Genomic DNA, 20,413 nt, shown 5'->3' with positions numbered 1-20,413 from the left:
AAAATACTTTTACCCCCCCTGAAAACGAGTCACACTGCGTGTTTGCTGACCGTAGATTTAGTATTACACAATGGCAGCAAAGAAGACCAATCTGAGGCCGCAAAGAAGACCAATCTGAGGCCGGTACATAAATTGCCATATGCTCTGCTAAAATTAATGGGAGTAATATAGAAAAAATACTACATTGCCTAACTCTAGCTCAAAACGACACCGGTATTAAAATGTGTACAAATTTAGCAAAAGGGAATCTTCATTTTTATATTGATAACTTTAAGGTGCCATTTCCCAGTGTGGGTATTTACAGTGCCTTGCAAAAGTATTCGGCCCCCTTGAATCTTGCAACCTTTCGCCACATTTCAGGCTTCAAACATAAAGATATGAAATTTAATTTTTTTGTCAAGAATCAACAACAAGTGGGACACAATCATGAAGTGGAACAACATTTATTGGATAATTTAAACTTTTTTAACAAATAAAAAACTGAAAAGTGGGGCGTGCAATATTATTCGGCCCCTTTACTTTCAGTGCAGCAAACTCACTCCAGAAGTTCAGTGAGGATCTCTGAATGATCCAATGTTGTCCTAAATGACCGATGATGATAAATAGAATCCACCTGTGTGTAATTAAGTCTCCGTATAAATGCACCTGCTCTGTGATAGTCTCAGGGTTCTGTTTAAAGTGCAGCGAGCATTATGAAAACCAAGGAACACACCAGGCAGGTCCGAGATACTGTTGTGGAGAGGTTTAAAGCCGGATTTGGATACAAAAAGATTTCCCAAGCTTTAAACATCTCAAGGAGCACTGTGCAAGCCATCATATTGAAATGGAAGGAGCATCAGACCACTGCAAATCTACCAAGACCCGGCCGTCCTTCCAAACTTTCTTCTCAAACAAGGAGAAAACTGATCAGAGATGCAGCCAAGAGGCCCATGATCACTCTGGATTAACTGCAGAGATCTACAGCTGAGGTGGGAGAGTCTGTCCATAGGACAACAATCAGTGCACAAATCTGGCCTTTATGGAAGAGTGGCAAGAAGAAAGCCATTTCTCAAAGATATCCATAAAAAGTCTCGTTTAAAGTTTGCCACAAGCCACCTGGGAGACACACCAAACATGTGGAAGAAGGTGCTCTGGTCAGATGAAACCAAAATTGAACTTTTTGGCCACAATGCAAAACGATATGTTTGGCGTAAAAGCAACACAGCTCATCACCCTGAACACACCATCCCCACTGTCAAACATGGTGGTGGCAGCATCATGGTTTGGGCCTGCTTTTCTTCAGCAGGGACAGGGAAGATGGTTAAAATGGACGGGAAGATGGATGCAGCCAAATACAGGAACATTCTGGAAGAAAACCTGTTGGTATCTGCACAAGACCTGAGACTGGGACGGAGATTTATCTTCCAACAGGACAATGATCCAAAACATAAAGCCAAATCTACAATGGAATGGTTAAAAAATAAACGTATCCAGGTGTTAGAATGGCCAAGTCAAAGTCCAGACCTGAATCCAATCGAGAATCTGTGGAAAGAGCTGAAGAGTGCTGTTCACAAACACTCTCCATCCAACCTCACTGAGCTCGAGCTGTTTTGCAAGGAAGAATGGGCAAGAATGTCAGTCTCTCGATGTGCAAAACTGATAGAAACATACCCCAAGCGACTTGCAGCTGTAATTGGAGCAAAAGGTGGCGCTACAAAGTATTAACGCAAGGGGGCCGAATAATATTGCACGCCCCACTTTTCAGTTTTTTATTTGTTAAAAAAGTTTAAATTATCCAATAAATTTTGTTCCACTTCACGATTGTGTCCCGCTTGTTGTTGATTCTTGACAAAAAATTAAAATTTTATATCTTTATGTTTGAAGCCTGAATTGTGGCAAAAGGTTGCAAGGTTCAAGGGGGCCGAATACTTTTGCAAGGCACTGTATGTAAAACGGTAAGGAAATCAGCAACTTTGCTATGTTTATTTCGTGATAATAAAATGTTTAATTGATAAAAGAGCTATTTGCGGAACATTTAATGACAAAAAGACAATTTAAAAAATGTTTACTTCGTGAAACATTTTAAAATACATTCACATCTCTTTTCATTTTTGAAGAGCTTGCCTACAACCACCTTAAGGTATGTTTGAATGCGGTGTCATAAAGCAACAGCAATGTTGTAATGTTGGAATGCTGTTGTAGAATGTCTTACATGATTACAAAATTCTTGTTAGCATAACGCTGTCTCTGTAACCGGTATGTCAGCGCCACCCCGAGTTCCACTCCCCCCTCTGACCAGGGCGGGATGCGAACCCACGCGCACACGACGTTTCCACTCGGCAGGTAGAGACACTAACCGCTGTGCCATAAACCCGAGCCGACGGCACAGCCACCAGCATCTGCACATGAAGGCATTGGACAGAAGGTTTTTCCACGCAGCGCTTCACACACGCGGACCTGCGTCTACCGTTACATCTGCACTTTAGATATTTTGGCAATGAAGACGCAATGAAGAGTTTCACTTTGTGCTACTTTCCTTGTTAATTGTTGCAAATCGAGGTAGGTCACTGGTAAGATTTTTTCAAGATTAGAGTCAATTGGAAAAGCATGCTAAACAGTATTCTAATCTACAAGCATCTTATTTATTTTTATTAACTTGGAACAGGGATAAAAGCAGGTGTATGAAGACTGTTTCTAAGCATCTCCATCTTCACGATTTCTTTACATGAAACTGATTTGGGAACGCTTCACTGTAGAGGAAAAATATATGTATATATTTTAGTGCTGCAAGAATTAATATATTAACTCGAGTAATTCGACTAGAAAAAAGCTTCGAATTAAATTGTGCTGCTTCTGGGATTCGTTTAACTAAAGTGACATTGTCGTGGTTTGTTTTCAAAGTGCATTTAGTTTTATGTATTTTGGTGGATACACTGACCTCTAGTGGCAACAGTGAATATGACATAACTCATTTAGCATGGCTGAATCCAGCTGCTCCCGGTTAAGACAAACATAAGGTAAGTTTTTGTTTGAGCTCATGTTTTTTTATGCATTAGTCATAGTTTTTTGGTGGAATATGTGTTTGAACCATTTGTGAAGATATTTGTTAAAATTAAAAAAAAAAAAACGTTAGCAATTTATAGCATTTAAGCTAGCGGACTTATACAATGCAAGTTAGCCAATTGTTCTCTTGTTGTACTTAGATCTTAGACTTATTTATTTTTTTTATACCATTTGAGACTAAGTAAGCTCAGGTATTTGAAGTATTTTTAAATGAAAGTGCAATTCTGCATAGAAGTAACACTCGGGAAATTTATTTTGTTTTCACTTTTAATGCTCTTTTGGAAGTGCAATCTTAGCAAGCCTTTGTTTTGCATTCCCTAAAATTTACATCTACTAAAATAATCACTAGCTGCAGCCCTTATATATTTATTAAGGGTGTAAACGGTACATGTAATAGTATTGAACCGTTTCGGTACGTGGTAGTCGGTTTGGAACGGACACGCACCGAAGGAGTTTCTGACGTAATATAACCCTTACTTTTCAAGGCTGTGAGTCGATCGGGTTACAGTTTCTTTGTGTTGATTATATTTACTCCGTCTTCTGTACTATAATGAGGACCAACACGGTAGGACAGTCCAGAAACGTCAACGGCGCGACAACGTGGCCGCCGCGAGAACGCAGTGAAACGCGGGCGTTAGAGTCAATCAGCCAATGCACACCAGTCGCAGCGTGGCCATGTGTTAGATGCGAAAAGAACGGCAGAGTTTATTATTTGACGCGAGACGCGGCCCTCTTGTACTGTCAATACTACTAACTAGGATCGGGCCGGAAGCCACTTGTGTAATAATACAGTGGATTCGGTCGAATTTCAAACTAATATGCAATCGTAACCTACTTTTTGAGTCCATCAGATCTCGAGTGGTAGATCGGAGCACAGTTGACTTGTCTTTGTTGATTAACGGCTGTCTTCTCTGCTATAATAATAACCAACACGGCCGCGTGTTCAATACAAAACCCTTCTTCCACAACAAAACAAATAGGAACTAATATCCACATAGGAACTAAAGTTATACAACATAAAATATACAATATAAATGAATACTACATCATACTTGTAAAATATAAACACATAATAAAACAAATAATAGCCCATTTAAATAAAATAAATTGAAATGAGCTAAAACACCTGTAATTAAATCATAAGAATAATAAACACATCCTGCGTACACAATTAAATTTATTAATTTCTGTGTGGTGCTTTATCTTGAGAAAATCCACCAATAAAGCTTTTGAAAACCGTTGATAAAAAAAAAAATGTTTCATTGAGGCATTTCATTTGTAAAATACATGTTAAAATCTTTGTCATTGGGATTGCTTTTCTCTTTAGCAAAGGACTTCTTTTTTCTTCTTTCTTTCAGAAAGAAAGGTGACCATTACGCGGGGTCTGAAAGGCAAATTGTTGTTGGATTATCTTTAAATAACCGCTACTTTTTGAGCAGAATTCTAGCTTTGTATAGGCTAATGTTCCTATTGTTGAAAGCACAAAAGTGTGTAATAAACAACTAGCCTATTTATATTTTGCATTTTGTATTTTTACTGTACTGAAAATGAACCGAACCGTGACCTTAAAACCGAGGTACGTACCGAACCGAGATATTTGTGTACCGTTACACCCCTAATATTTATTAATTCAAATTTAAGTGTGTGTGATAGATTTTCTACTTATAAATCCAATTAAAAAAAAAAAAAAAAAACCTTTTTATTGATCAAAATGCGTTACAAATGTAGTGATTGTGAAAGTTTGAGAAAAATTTCATGACATTTTACATACGAATATTTTACGAGCGTGGGACGAATTAAACTTGACAAGGAACCACTTCCTCGATTGAAAGTGACGAAACCGTAATGACAGAGATAAGGGTGCAGGTGCTTTCAAGCGGTTCAAAGGTGTAATTTCCAAAACCGTCATGGTTACCTGCTGCCTCCCAATAATGCAACTCGGCCCTGAAAGGTCTACCAGGCTTCGGCCTCATTCCCCGAAATCGGGTAGCAGGTCCATTTAGGTTCAGTCTCCCTCAGTGTTTCTAAACAGCACATCGCGAATACGCTACACCGGTGGTACCGTCTATGACCTGGGTTACCAAGCAGTACATAGCCAAACGAGCTAGTTAGCAGCAAGTGCCTGAAGTTGTTCATGAAAAATGGCTAGCCTGCCATTTATCCCAAGAAAGAACTGACAAGTACATCCATCCCTTGAACATTAATCGTACATTGCCGTATAAACGTTAATCTTATAACGACATAATTGCGTCTTGAACTTTTATTTTCACGTTAACCCTGTCAGCTATACGCAGTGCCGCTACGAGGCGTTCGCAGCGAACAACCACATCCCCGGACAGAATTACACAGACAAGGCTTCGTTTCAACGTTGAGTCCAATGCTTACAGAAGTTAGTCAACCTACCTACCCGCAATGTGTGGCTTCGGTTACCGCCTCGCTGTTGCTGGGGGGTCGCCCTTCCTCGCCTCAGCCCATCTCCGATCCAGGCAGCAACACAGACCCTCAGCACCGCGGGGTGAAGGCGACTGAAAGCGTAGGAATAGCGGAGATCGTCAACTATGGAGATGATCACTCTGAGCTGAAAACTGAAATGCACTGGGCACTTCTAAACGACGCTGTAAGTATAAAAACATGTGAATATTCCTTTGCTGCGTTCATTTGTTTAATACACTTTTAGCCGGGCACGTTAACATTTTTCCTGGTTTGTATTTCAAAATTAAAATGCCATTGTTAAACACCACTCAGAGTGAGAAGTAAAGGACGTTCCCCTTTTAAACTCTTGGTTAAAATCGGCCATAGCATGAACAGCCTGTGTAGAATATCAATTTGGCGACATCTGGCGGTCGCATTGTGCATTGATCAGTCATTTTTGTGAAACTGACCGATTAATATGTTTTGTTTTCGGGAGGTTTGGCTGGAATTAATTTAATTCTCATTGATTCCAATGACGAAATATGATTTCAGATGTGCATGTTTAAACGTAAACAAATATCTCGAGCACCACTGTCATCTTGGGTAAATTGAATGGTCAAAGCAGCAATGTTCACACATTGCATTTGTAATAATACGGATACAGCAAACCAAGTAGGAAGAAATACAAAGGACTGTATTAATAACACTGAATTTTAAAAGGACTGTAAATATAATCGAAGAGAAGGGGGGAAAAAAACAAGATTTATCTAAGTTGTTGCATGTTGGGAAATTGTTAGTGATTGTTAGTTAATAATTAAAACTATATATATGTTAAGTATTCAAAACTGTTGACATGCATAATATGTATTAACGTAAATACTGAAGGCCATATTTTAAGAGCGATTATAGTACAAAAGTGTACAATCCATTCATACAGTGCTGGCCAAAAGTACTGGCACCCCTGCAATTCTGTCAGATAATGCTCAATTTCTCTCAGAAAATAATTGCAATTACAAATGCTTTGTTAGCAATATCTTCATTTATTTTGCTTGCAATGAAAAATGCCAAAAGAGAATAGAAAAAAAATAAAAAAATATATTATCATTTTACACAAAAATCCAAAAATGGGCCGGACAAAATTTTGGACACCCTTTAAAAAAATCATGTGATGCCGCTCTAATTTATGCAATTAACAGCTCCTGTTACTTACCTGTGGCACATAACAAGTGGTGACAATAACTAAATCACACTTACAGCCAGTTAAAATGGATTAAAGTTGACTCTACCTCTGTCCTGTGTGCTTATGTGGACCACATTGAGCATGGAGAAAAGAAAGAAGACCAAAGAACTGTCTGAGGACATGAGAAGCAAAATTGTGAGCAAGCATGGGCAATCTCAATGCTACAAGGCACAGTGTCATCAATAAGTGTAAAGCCCATGGCACTGTGGCTAATCTCCCTAGATGTGGACGGAAAAGAAAAATTGACGAGAGATTTCAACAAAAGATTGTGTGGATGGTGGATAAAGAACCTCAACTAACATCCAAACAAGTTCCAACTGTCCTGCAGTCCGAGGGTACAACAGTGTCAACCCGTACTATCCTTGGGCGTCTGAATGAAAAGGGACTCCATGGTAGGATACCCAGGAAGACTCCACTTCTGACCCAGAGACATAAAAAAGCCAGGCTGGAGTTTGCCAAAACTTAACCTGAGAAAGCCAAAAACATTTTGGAAGAAATGCTGTCTGGTCAGATGAGACAAAAGAAGAGCTTATTGGGAAAAGGCATCAACATACAGTATACAGGGAAAAAACAAGGCCTTCAAAGAAAAGAACACGGTCCCCGCAGTCAAACATGGCGTTTGTTTTGCGGTTGCTTTGCTCGCTCTGGCACTGGACTGCTTGACCATGTGCATGGCATTATGAAGTCTGAACACTACCGACACATTTTGCAGCATAATGTGGGGCCCAGTGTGAGAAAGCTGAGTCTCCCTCAGAAGTCATGGGTCTTTCAGCGGGACAATGACCCAAAACACACTTCAAAAAGCGCTAGAAAATGGTTTGAGAGAAAGCACTGGAGACTTCTAAGGTGGACAGCAATGAGTCCAGACCTGAGTCCCATAGATTATTTGTGGAGAGATCTGAAAATAGCAGTTTGGAGAAGGCACCCTTCAAATCTCAGAGATCTAGAGCAGTTGGCCAAAGAAGAATGGTCTAAAATTCCAACAGAGCATTGAGCATTGTAAGAAACTCGTTGATGGATACCGGAAGCGGTTGTTCGCAGTTATTTTGTCGAAAGGTTGTGCTACCAAGTATTAGGTTGAGGGTGCCAATACTTTTGTCCGGCCCATATTTGAAGTTTTGTGTAAAATGATAATGATTTTTTTTTTTTTTTTTCATTCTCTTTTGTGTTTTTTCATTGCAAGAAAAATAAATGAAGATATTACTGCCAAAGCATTTGTAATTGCAATCATTTTCTGGGAGAAATTGAGCTTACCATTATCTGTCAGAATTGCAGGGGTGCCAATACTTTGGCCAGCACTGTAGAGTATAGTGATGGATGTGTACAGAAAACATTAGCCTGTATTTTGAACATTTTAGTTTAGTCACCACAATCACAACCAAATGTTTTTAATATCTCCATGACTATGCTTATGTAATGTAAACTTTACCATTCATGTTTAAACTAAATCAGAATTACTTCAAATAGCTTGTTCCGCTTAATGTGCATGTTTCAGGGCTCTAAAAAAAGTGAACAGAACAGGTTTCCATTTGCTGTTGCATTTCAAGGCAAACTGCGTGCTTGGGAGGGCGTTAACGAACACAGGAGGAAACACACGCTCACAGCTCACACAAATATACACCCACATACAAAGTCAAGTTTGAACAAGCCGATCAAGAAAGGAAGGTGTAGGCGCTCAAGCCTTCCTGTTCAATATACAGTGTACGTGGCACTTTTCTGAGCGTATTTCTTTTACTGCGGGGGCTTCAGGTCGCCATGGAAGATGAGGAGGAGGACACTCTTTCTGAGCTGCAGGCCTTCCCTTCCCAGCCAAGGTTTCGCTCTCACAGCGATGCCTCGGGCTTTGCCGCCAGAATCCTTTGGAGGCTCAGAGGAGCTCTCACAGGTAAGAAAACACACCTCGTATCACATAAAGAACCATATCACACTTATCTATACATCACTGTGCATCCAACAAAAATCAATGCGGCTTTGCTGACCTTTAGGCTCTGCCATGATAGCAAGGGCATCACATCCCTATTGGAGATATGGGCTTTTGTGCCTCATATTGTGAAAAAGATAATTGAGCTGACCAAACTGAAATCTCTTATGATGACAATTTTTTAACACTTTGGTGACATTTGTTTGTCCAGCAGTCATTCTTGCATTTTTAGTGGCATTTTCTTCTAATTACTGTCTAATTACTAAACTGCTGTACGAGTATAATTCTGTGTGTGTAGTTGTCTCATTTCAATGTCGCTCTACGTCATTCTCTCAACCACAAGATTTTCTGTGCTTTTCATAAGTGTTTCCTACCACCCATTTTACCCCTCAGCCTCTTGAGAGTAAACCGATGTTTGTCATGTTTATGACAAATTTTAGTAATATTTCCCCATGTCACAACTGCTTGAAGTATCCTTTTAAAAATACATTAGGCTGGACTTCAGTAGCATTTTTTGATAATACATTAGAAGCCTAGAAATTAGGACATCTGGAATTATGCATGCAAAAACATGCATGCCACAATAATTGGAGTAACTATACAGATAATGTGAATCTTTGTATTGACAGTACTTGCGTAATCCCCTACTTTTGTATAGCGAGCTGTCCAAGAATAATCTTCTAGAGTCAAACTCCCTCAAATTTTGGAGTTCAACTATTATTTTAATCAACATAAAGACTGTACCCCTGACCCTTGTGAGGATAAGCGATTCTGAAGATGAGTTAATGAATAGATACTGTATATCATTTGTTCTATTGAAAGTTTTCTATCTCGACTAAATCGTCCAAACATCATTCATCAGGAACATAAAGTGTATCTTTGTTTACATCTATCATGTGACTTGTAGTGCCGGCAAGAAAATGAAATGCACTTGACGGCAAAAAGCAGGTAACCTCAGAATCTACCTGTTGCTATCCATACCAAAACAAGGCCTATAGTGTGCGATAGCATACTATAGTCTGAAGACTGTGACAAAGAGTGTGCATGCCCTCTACAGGTATACAATTAATTAATCAGATGATGATACAAAAAAAATAAAATAAAATTATAATTCAAAAACTGGGCTCTGCGTATTGATAGGCCCATGTTACGTAGCTACCAAGTGAGTACAACTTCAAGCATTTCTCATTGTTGCGACATATAATGGTGCCTCCATCTGGTGCATTTGCCTGGGCCATCTGGGGGTGGCATAATCCCCTAATACTGTACTGTACTGTACTGGACATTAGGTCAGTCCTCAGTTTATCCCAATAATATTACTTGCTGTGTCCAAAGGATCAATAATGTATAATGTCTAGGAGTAATTATCTTTCGTCTATGATTAATTTGACATTAAACAAATAGGAGTGTCAGTAAACAACTGGAAGGATCTTTTTGAAGAACTGTTCACTATCTGGCAAACTGCTGCTTGTTTTCACATGAGTTGAGCGGCATTTACTGCTACCATACAGCCCTCAGATCTCAATTTTTAGTTAATGATGAAAAAAAAATCTACCAAAAAAGTGTCAGGTCACTCATATCACAAGGCATAATTGCATTTTTCCTGCACAAAATAATTTTCAAATGTTAAAATGTTACATTATTTAATAAAGGCTTTAAGACACTTGACATTATTCCTACAAAATATTTTTACTTCGGCCAGTGTGCATAGTAATGGCTTGTGTTCCAGTTTGGAGGTTCCACTGTATTGTTTTTGCGTGTTCAACAACATGAAATGCCTTGTGTATCATCATTAGGGAGGTTGTTTCCACAAATAGTCCATAAGGAATGATGTGTAGACTGCAAATAGCATGCTGTCCTCCAAATGGACAGTATATTACTCTCCTCTAATTACACTAGCAGAGGAAACCATTCAGGCAGGAGTAGTAGGATGAACGAAAATACCTTGTATAAAATAGGTTAAAAGTGAGTGGAGAGGAGAAAATGTGACTTGAAACTGCAAAAAAAAAAATTAAAAAAAAATAGGAGAGTGGGCCAAATTAGATGTGAGCACAGCATGATTAAGGAGGAGGAGTGTGCAGATGGAGAAAGGCAGTAGAAATGGAGGAGAAGAGGAGCGTTGGCTCGCTCCCCAAAATAGCCGCGATTAGACAGCTTTTGAGTTGATAATAGGCACTTGTTAGATGTGTTCTTTTTTTGATCAGCCACAGAACAAACGTTTCCCCCAGCTGAAATGCGTACTAGACCTTTTGAAAACTGAGAAATCCAATGAAGTTGAAAAAATACTATATACATACAGTATACATATCTATTTTTTGCTTTGGATCTTTTCAATGGAAAAGCTTTTAGAAAGTGATTGAAGTTAAGAAGGGAGGAAAACCTATTTAAACTAAATTTTAAGTTTTAAATTGTTTTTTTTTTTGTTTGTTTTATTTGCATGTGTGCTGCCTAAAGTTCACAAATCAAAAGATAAAAATAGCTCAAAGATTTCCATTGGCAGGTATGGTATTCTAGAATAAAACCAGTTAAATATAACAAAACTAGATTTAATGTTAAGGCCTCATGTGGTTCTTAACTATTTCAGCGCCACTGAAGATGATAGACATACAATCCTTTTATCTTTCTGCTATAAACTTACATAAGTTTATTAATAGTAGACATCCAATCTATTTGAAGTGGGAGGAGTTGGTAGCGACTCGTTGCCATCCCTGTCTATCACTGTCAATGCCAGTCAATGAATTAAATTGGATTTACAAATTTTCTATCGCCATGAGAGTATGAGTCCCAAGTTCAAAGTACACTTCTTTCAAGGTAATTATGCCCTGTTTTAGTACTCTAAATCAGGTATTTTTCTCACATAGTTAAGGCCAGTAAGTTATTGTTTATTTTCACATTTAATGGCAGTACAGTGGGGCAAATAGGTATTTAATCAACCACTAATTGTGCAAGTTCTCCCACTTGAAAATATTCGAGAGGCCTGTAATTGTCAACGTGGGTAAACCTCAACCATGAGAGATAGAATATGGAAAAAACAAACAAACCAGAAAATCACTTTGTTTGATTTTTAAAGAATTTGCAAATCATGGTGGAAAATAAGTATTTGGTCAACATCAAAATTTCATCTCAATACTTTGTTATGTACCCTTTGTTGACAATAACGGAGGCCACACATTTTCTGTAACTCTTCACAAGCTTTTCACACACTGTTGCTGGTATTTTGGCCCATTCCTCCATGCAGATCCCCTCTAGAGCAGTGATGTTTTGGGGCTGTCGTTGGGCAACATGGACTTTCAACTCCCTCCTCACCCCGTGGTGTCAAAATGATAACAAGAACGGTGAGCAAAAATCCCAGAACCACACGGGGGGACCTAGTGAATGACCTACAGAGAGCTGGGACCACAGTAACAAAGGCTACTATCAGTAACGCAATGCGCCGCCAGGGACTCAAATCCTGCACTGCCAGACGTGTCCCCCTGCTGAAGAAAGTACACGTCCAGGCCATAACACATTCTCCCAGTCCTCTTGTGGACCATCCAAATGCTCTCTAGTGAACCGCTTGTGGATCATCCAAATGGTCTCTAGCGAACCGCAGACGGGCCTGGACGTATGCTGGCTTCACCAGGGGGACACGTCTGGCATTGCAGGATTTGAGTCCCTGGCGCCGCATTGTGTTACTGATAGTAGCCTTTGTTACTGTGACCCCAGCTCTCTGTAGGTCATTCACTAGGTCCCCCCGTGTGGTTCTGGGATTTTTTTCTCACTGTTCTTGTTATCATTTTGACTCCAAGAGGTGAGGAGGGAGTTGAAAGTCCGTATTGCCCAACGACAGCCCCAAAACATCACTGCTCTAGAGGAGATCTGCATGGAGGAATGGGCCAAAATACCAGCAACAGTGTGTGAAAAGCTTGTGAAGTGTTACAGAAAAAGTTTGGCCTCCGTTATTGCCAACAAAGGGTACATAACAAAGTATTGAGATGAACTTTTGGTATTGACCAAATACTTATTTTCCACCATGATTTGCAAATTCTTTAAAAATCAAACAAAGTGATTTTCTGTTTTTTTTTCTTCCATATTCTGTCTCTCATGGTTGAGGTTTACCCATGTTGACAATTTCAGGCCTCTTTAATATTTTCAAGTGGGAGAATTTGCACAATTAGTGGTTGACTAAATACTTATTTGCCCCACTGTATGTGTATGCATTTTTTTTAATGTAGTGTTAAAGTCTACTTTTCCTGTCTATCAGTGACTCTATTTGGTTACTAAGTAAGCCATCATCTTCAAAAAAAACCCCCAAAAAAACATTGTACCACCATATGGAGAGATTTCTGCCTTTTTGGTTTCAGTGCTGGGCTGCTTGTTTTATAAAATTCTGCTTATTAAATTAACTGTAGAGAACAGGAAATTAAAGAAATATAAATCCTTGTGATAGGACAAAACACATGTGATTATATGATAGCTGTCTCTATACTCAATATTTGATGTTGGCATATTATTAAAATTATTATGGGTCATCTGAGTTCCTTTTAACTCAACAAGTCTATGGAAAAGTAAACAATGATATTTCATAATTTCATGTATTTAAAAGGGCAGCATATATGTTTTTTAGTATTAAACATTTAAAGATAATAAGCAAAGCATAATACTGTTTTTTTTCTTTTTTGTCATTTTGTATTTATATTTTTTTTTTTCAATTTTCTTAAAAATATTTACCTGTGCTGTTTCTGATTTAATTTAGAAATGTCCTAAAAAGGTAAACATCTAAAAAAATTAAATGGGAAAAAATATTGTTAACTGTTTAATTTACATTGACGGTGTTTGACGTCCTATTCAATTTGACTGGGAGAGGCTAGCCATATACGGGGTTAAGCACTCCCTTTGCTTAAAAAGTACCTTCTGAAAAATGTTGACATCTACTCTTTCCGCTTGGTTTTTGTATGTCGTCATGGGACACTGGTACTACCGGTTCATGACCGGTTGACGGTGCACCTGTTTTCAATGTGTGTGTAGGTGTGTGATGAAAGGACGCTGGCCACTAGACTATTGTTGCTCTTTACACCGCATTCACAGTGTGCTTTGCACCATAGATAGAAGCTGAACTTTGTCATTTTGCTGATCTGTGTATCTCTGATGATTACAAGTGGCCATAAATCATAACTGGTCAACACAACACATCCATCTGTTCTATTCGCAGCTACTGCTTTTTTCTACCTTCTCATTTGCATGCTTTTGCGTCACGATGGGACCTCTGCATGGTAGGAGCCGGGTAGCTTGGAGAAAAGACCTCGACTCAGGCGAAGACAGGAGAGAATGAGGACCTGAGATGGAAAGAGACATTAAGTATTAATGCTCTGTACTAGGGTGAGAGGCGGGAGGGAGGAAAGCCGACAGGTAGGAGGAGCGAGGAAGGGAGGGATGAAGGGAGAGGGTGGGATGGAGGAAGAGGGCGATATGTCGGGAAGAGGCGAGGATCAACTCACACTGCTGATAATATTCCCTGGGTCAAGTCATGGAACATGATGGTGAGTTTTTCTCCACCATAAACATTTGTTTAGGGTGTTGTTTAACGACTTCTTACTATTATTCTTTCAGTATTCTTAAAATGGAAAATATGTTCAAATGCCAACTTAATGACACAGCATTCATTTTATGTCTTTTGCCTTGTCATGAATTGGGTGTATGATACTCTGAATTTGCAATATTTATCACATGCTAATGCCTTAAGAGATCATGTGTACCATTAGGGGGAGGTGAACTGAGCCTTCACTTAAACAGGCTTTTGCTGTTCGAGGCTTTTTAAGTTGAAGTGTTGCATTATTGTTACTATCCCTAACATGGTCATTTATTCCTGGTGGGAGCTGTTGGTAGCCAAATTGAGTGCATTCAAGTAAAATGTGTGTGTCATCCAATATAGTGTACGCATTATTTTTAGTTTTGTGTCATACAGAAGAGAAATTGCATTCCCATGTTAGAATAATTGTTAATGTGATTTTTTGAGTACTGATTTCTGTTGAAGAAACGTATATAAAGCTTTAAGGGGGTACACACTTTCATGAATGACCTTAAAGTGAATTATCAGTACCACTGAAAATTTCTAGGCTTGTTAAAATGAACGATGTTTAGGTGGTCATCCTGTAAACTTTTTCCTGACACCCACCTCCCTCCACCTTCAGTAATTGTGAGGGACTTTTAAAGAAATCGAAGGACTAGGTTTAACTGCGCATTTATTTTCCTTTACGAATGATTCACATTGTCCGTTTGAAGAGGTGTGTATGAAGCAGCATTCCACAGCAAAATTATGGTTAGGTCTAACCAGTCAAGTAAGGACTTTTCAACTGTCAGCTTTGTTGTGATTGATACATACCTGTTGTTCATAAGTCAACTGTAGGGCTTATTTAGAAAAACAATCATTCAGATTCACACGCATTGACAGTTTGAAGACTGCAGATAATATGTTTTGTGATTCTTTGTTTTATTTAAGAAGTCCAATTTGCATTTGAGACAAGGAGACAACTGCTCCACTATGTCCATCAGACTGTGCTGTTTATAAAACATTATATGTATACTTTATATTTTAATATGTATTGGTTTAATGGCCCGATCTGTGTGGAAAACCTCTTGCGCTGTGATTATTAAAGTAATTAGTGTGTATGTGAGTTTGTCATATCCACAGTATAGTGGGTGTGGTTTGTATGTACCGTATTTTTCGGACTATAAGTCGCACCTGAGTATAAGTCGCACCAGCCATAAAATGCCCAACAAAGAAAAAAACATACATAAGTTGCACCGGAGTATAGGTCGCATTTTTGGGGGAAATTTACTTGATAAAATCCAACACATAGAACATATGTGTCATCTTGAAAGACAATTTTAAATAAAAATACAATAGAGAACAACATGCTGAATAAGTGTACAGTATGATAATCTTACATGATGCATGAACAACAAAATGCAAACGTGGCCGGTATGTTAACGTAACGTAGCTATTAAGAGTTATTCAGAAAACTATAGCATAAAGAACATGCTAACAAGTTTACCAAACCATCAGTGTCACTCCAAAACACCAAAAAACACGTGAAACCATAATAATGTGTTAATAATTTCACACATAAGGCGCTCCAGAGTATAAGTCGCACCCCCAGCCAAACTATGGGGAAAAAAAAGACTTATAGTCCGAAAAATACGGTAAGTATTTTGTCATTGGCCAGAATTTACCCATTAAACTGACAAATATAAGCTAAAGTATATCCATTAAGTTTTCTTGTGGTGTAATCTAGCTAAGTAGTGGTTGGTTTGAAGTCTTTCTTTTATCCTTTTTCTATTAAGACCGGCATTTGTGCTGCTTTGGCTGTGATCACAGCTGACTCCATTCGCCGCCAATCAAAACAGGTCCTTTCAATTCCTTTAAATGTGGCATGCTGGAGGTGCACTGGTAGTAGTCTGGGAAGTGTGCAAATTACTTTTGTATGGTGCTGAAAGCAGACCTACATACCTGCATGATATGAACTTGGCTACAGGGATCACTTTTTTCAAGTTGACACAACATGAAAAGAAAAAAGATAGAGCGCATTTAATTGATCAAGCTCTTGAGGTTTTAATGAGGCATAAAAAACAGACAACAGTGCTGTGGAAGAGCGTGAATCAGGGAGCATTAATGATATTATGAAATTCATACCAGGACCAACCAATTGTTTGTTGTTGATGGCTGTGGAATGATTTGTGACAAGTGTATTGTATTTTGTGTTAGCCTAAATACCAATAGCCTCTGGCATTAATGTGCTCTTCTCTTAATGTAATATTTGAGTAAAAATGCTTTCATGTACTTGTCTGGTGTCGTAAAATATATATTTACAATCCAAATTTTCGACTTCATTGTGAGCAAGACAATCAACCAGCATGTCTACAAAGTGTTGTCGCCTCGTTCACTTTGAAAAGACGCTAGAATTTTGACTGCTGATTGTATCACCAATGCTCTGAGCACCTGGCAAGTTGAGAAGAACAGTGCTGTGCTGGAGCATCCTTTCCACTCAGCCGACTTGTGTCTATGGGAATTTTTCCCTCATTCCCCATCAAGACTCCATTAAAAGAGGTTGACGGCATTAGAATGGATGCAAAAATAGAGCTGCAATAGATCGTTATGTTTGAATAGTGAGAAAGCGTAAGCTAAGCAAAAACTTGAGTTTGGATTTAAAATTCATCTTTTGTCACATTAATTTTGTGACCTATTAGACATACTGCGTACATCTCCTAAGCCATAAATCAATACCACTAGATGTTCATTCATGACAAACCTTTTGACACCTTTGCTCGTGTAATGGAAGATTCAAAAGCAGGCCACCACCCCTTTCAAACAGGACCTTCAAATGGCTCTGTTTGTACTCAGCTCAGACATGACTGTATATAGAATATTATGAAGGAGCAGGAATGCTTGCTTGTTTATTTGCTTCAAGAGTGTGCAAGTGTGCACCGCCACATTTCCCCGCAAAGAGTGGGCCTTTATTCAGCCTCAGTTACCAATTGCTCCTTCGCAATGGCCTGTCGCTGAATCTCGCTCCCTATTACCAGCCCTTAGCTCGAACTCTCCAGCTGCCCGTCTGGCAGGATGTCAGCTATTGATTTAATACAGGCAACATTTTAGCATTATGCCTTGCGCCAAACAGTATACAACAAACAGGAGATCGGGTTGCAGGCAAGTCGGCTGGAGTAGATGGGAAGAGCAAGCGACATGACAGTAACCATTCGAGTATTACTGCCAAAAGACAGTGCGGGTTATGTTATTCTGATCCAAAATAATGGTTTTGAAGGTGACAAATATAAAGAATCACAAGTATGATCTAGCTAGATTGTACTGAGCGTGTCCAAGTTAATGAATTAAGTCAAGGTGGGAGGGAAGAGAGGATGGAGGCTCTCAAAAGCAGCACTTAAACAATTATTAGCCCCTTGTTCCGCTGAGGCTACCTCTTTAATATTTGATGACTGCCTTTTTTCCCTTCAGCCCTTTCCTCGTCCGGTCAATAAGAAGGTCAGGATCCCTTGGGTGAGAGCTGTTATTTAAAAACAAGGCACCGTCCCTAAAAATGCCACCTTGATGTAGATATTACTGGAAGGCATGTCTTCTTGATGAGTTTGGCTTTTTATACTGCCACAATTGATTTGAAATAAAACATTCAGGAAGTGATTTAAGTATAGGCATTTAGCTTTAAAGGAGCTATTGTATATTGAGTGATGTGCAGCACAGTGGGTCGACAGGTTACGATGTCTATCTCACAGTTCAAGATTCTGGCTCTCGGCTGGAATCTCGGCTTGGTTCCTCCAGTTGGGAGTTTGTATGTTGTCATGATACTAGGTGGTTTTACGTACTTTTTTTTTTTTTTTTTTTTAACTTACGACTTACTTAATGCTTACTTCAGTATTGAATCTTGTCTCCACTACTTTTTGCCTTAACTTCACTGAGTGGGTCATCAACATTATTTCTCCATAGTTCCTTCAATAAAACACTTCAATACCATCACAGGTTTTTCATTTGGATAACATTCTTTCTAATTTTATTCCTCTTTGATGTCTTTTTACTTTACTAATGGAGTGACTGTGGTGCAGGTGATTGAGTTAGTCGTCCTTTGGTTTGGGGTATGAATCTGGCTCCCACTTAAGCACATTGCGATTGTTTCCCTGCGCAAGACACTTGACCCCTAGTTATCCCCAGTGAGTCTGGCATTTGAATGCGCGCATGAATGTGAACACACATGTAAAGCACTTTGTGATGACTGTCCGTCAAAGGTGCTATACAGTAAAATTGTTTTGCTATACTTCCTTCTGTCTTTTTCCTCATTCATCAGCTCCTCGGAGTAGTCTTTCCATCTATCCAGCACACTACTGGCACCAGTCAACATGTTTCCATCTCATTTATAATAACTCGCACCTGATGGACATCCTTTCCATCTCTATTGCGATCTGCCAGTCTTTATGGATTCACCTCTCTTTATTTACTGTCCATCCTGTCACACATGCTGTCATTTACCCAATGTTGGGGGGTTTACTACAGATACTGTACCTTTGCCATATGTCTCAGCTCTTTGTATTCTCATCTCTTCTCCTTTCAGTGTCCAATTTCTTCCTAGGCAACCTCTTCCGATGTAAGTTTGCTTGCAATTTTTATGTTCCACCGCCATCTTTCTTACTCCCTTTTCTGACGAGAAGACACACCAAGCACTATCCCTACTGTCTCTCTGAATACATTGAGGGTTGTAGTACAGCATTCTGAAAGCTCATCCTGCCTAAAAAAAACAAACAAAAAACACAGAAAAATCTTCCATTCCCAGCATCCACTACATGGTTCTTGGCTGTTTTCAACTTTTTGAACCTCATCACCACCAGTCATTTTACACACCTCCACAAAATCCTATCTAGCAAGGGCATAGGTTTGGTCCCAATATTAGTAGGGACGATATAACAGCATAACTTGCATGTACACTTTTTGCTGGGGACGGGACATTAATAAGATCAAACAGATTGGGTGAACAGGGGTCAGGGCTATATTTCTCACCAATATGAGCCTAATTAATTGATAGGCTAAATGATTAATGCAGAATAAATCTGTATTGATTTGTACGAACTTTTACACTGCAAATTTACAGTATGGCATCTCAATCTGATATTTTTTCTTAAATCTAGTCAAATAATTTTCTCCATCTTGTTTTGAGTGTTAAAGGCTCGTTAACAGATTAATGCGTCAGATTCTTCCACTTACTTAAAGTAGATTTTACTATCGTATTTGTTCTTATTAAGCCCATACATCTAAAAGTTGGTCATTTTTCACCTAAATCAAGAAAAAAATGCTTTCAAATAATGTTTTCAACACTATTCTTGATTTAAGCACATTTCTGACATACAAGTTTTTTAATTATTAAATATACAAATGTTTTGCTTAAAATAGGTCTGTTAAGCTTACTTTCAGCTAGCTATTTTATTTCAACATATCTAAGTGAGTACCATTTTTTGAAGCACTGGCAGATAATTTCACTTATTTTTAGTGGATTTACTCTGAAAACAAGGGAAGTTTTTTTTTTTTTTTTTTTTTTTTTTTTGCAGTGCATATGTATTCGGTTAGGTGGTACACTTTTGGATTCAAACCTTTGTTTTCAAAAACTACGCAAGAAACATTTTGAAAACTTCCAGAGTAAGTGTCTGGATTTTATAAGCAAATTTCAATTGCAATATCCAAACATAATTATATCAACTACCGTAAGAAATACAAACTTGTTAATCATCTCTTAACTGTCCAGGAATTCAAAAAAATAAATGGTTCTGCACATGCGCATAATATTAAAAATGGCCGCGAATGCAGTGGCTCCAAAGCCAGCACTACAAACTTTTGATAAAGGAATATTTACTTAGGTTTGATCATGGACGGACATGTAGAAAACCTCTCCTCAGACACGTCCTGCCATGTGGCTGCACACAAGCCAACTGCACGCCGCTCTTTTACCGTTAATGTCTTCGCCGTGTCTTTAAGCATTTATTTCTGCCATATTCATGTTGCACGTGTATGTTTATGATGTAATTTAATTATTTAGCGCCTTTGGATAACACTGAGAGACCAAATTCAAAGTCAAAAAGGGGTCAATGTAAGTCTGAACATATTGAAAGTACTGTAATTCATTTAAAAATGGTAGAGTTTATTCTATCCTTACAACATGGGAAGACGATCTAAATTACCTATATAATTGAAATCATTATATAATGCAAATAAGGTTGCTCAAAAGTTGATGGGGACAGTTTGAGAATCCTGAAAGTTGGTAGTG

At 38.6% G+C, this 20,413-nt stretch overlaps 2 protein-coding genes across 10 annotated transcripts in view; one reads left to right on the top strand and one right to left on the bottom strand.

Moving 5' to 3' along the window:
- LOC130922757 (pleckstrin homology domain-containing family A member 1-like) overlaps positions 1-5,721 on the bottom strand; it is a 40,841-nt gene extending 35,120 nt beyond the window's left edge. Inside the window, exon 1 of one of the 8 annotated variants that reach the window (XM_057847739.1) lies at positions 5,450-5,721. The gene's annotated coding sequence lies outside the window, so the exon portion shown is untranslated. Of the gene's footprint in view, positions 1-5,445 lie in introns of all 8 variants that reach the window. The other 7 variants (XM_057847738.1, XM_057847737.1, XM_057847741.1 and 4 more) reach the window with 7 other exon arrangements.
- phactr2 (phosphatase and actin regulator 2) overlaps positions 4,942-20,413 on the top strand; it is a 125,474-nt gene continuing 110,002 nt past the window's right edge. The window contains exons 1-2 of one of the 2 annotated variants that reach the window (XR_009064576.1): positions 4,942-5,659; positions 8,444-8,579. Coding sequence is in view for 1 of the 2 variants with exons in the window: in XM_057847735.1 (XP_057703718.1) it covers positions 5,420-5,659; positions 8,444-8,579 (376 nt within the window). In the remaining variant the exon portion in view is untranslated. The remainder of the gene's footprint in view (positions 5,660-8,443; positions 8,580-20,413) is intronic. The other variant, XM_057847735.1, reaches the window with a different exon arrangement.

The sequence above is a fragment of the Corythoichthys intestinalis genome, chromosome 10 (genome assembly GCF_030265065.1).
Source record: "Corythoichthys intestinalis isolate RoL2023-P3 chromosome 10, ASM3026506v1, whole genome shotgun sequence".
NCBI lineage: Eukaryota > Metazoa > Chordata > Actinopteri > Syngnathiformes > Syngnathidae > Corythoichthys > Corythoichthys intestinalis.
Note: the sequence above shows the minus strand (reverse complement) of the source record. Positions and strands in the feature narration are given on the sequence as shown.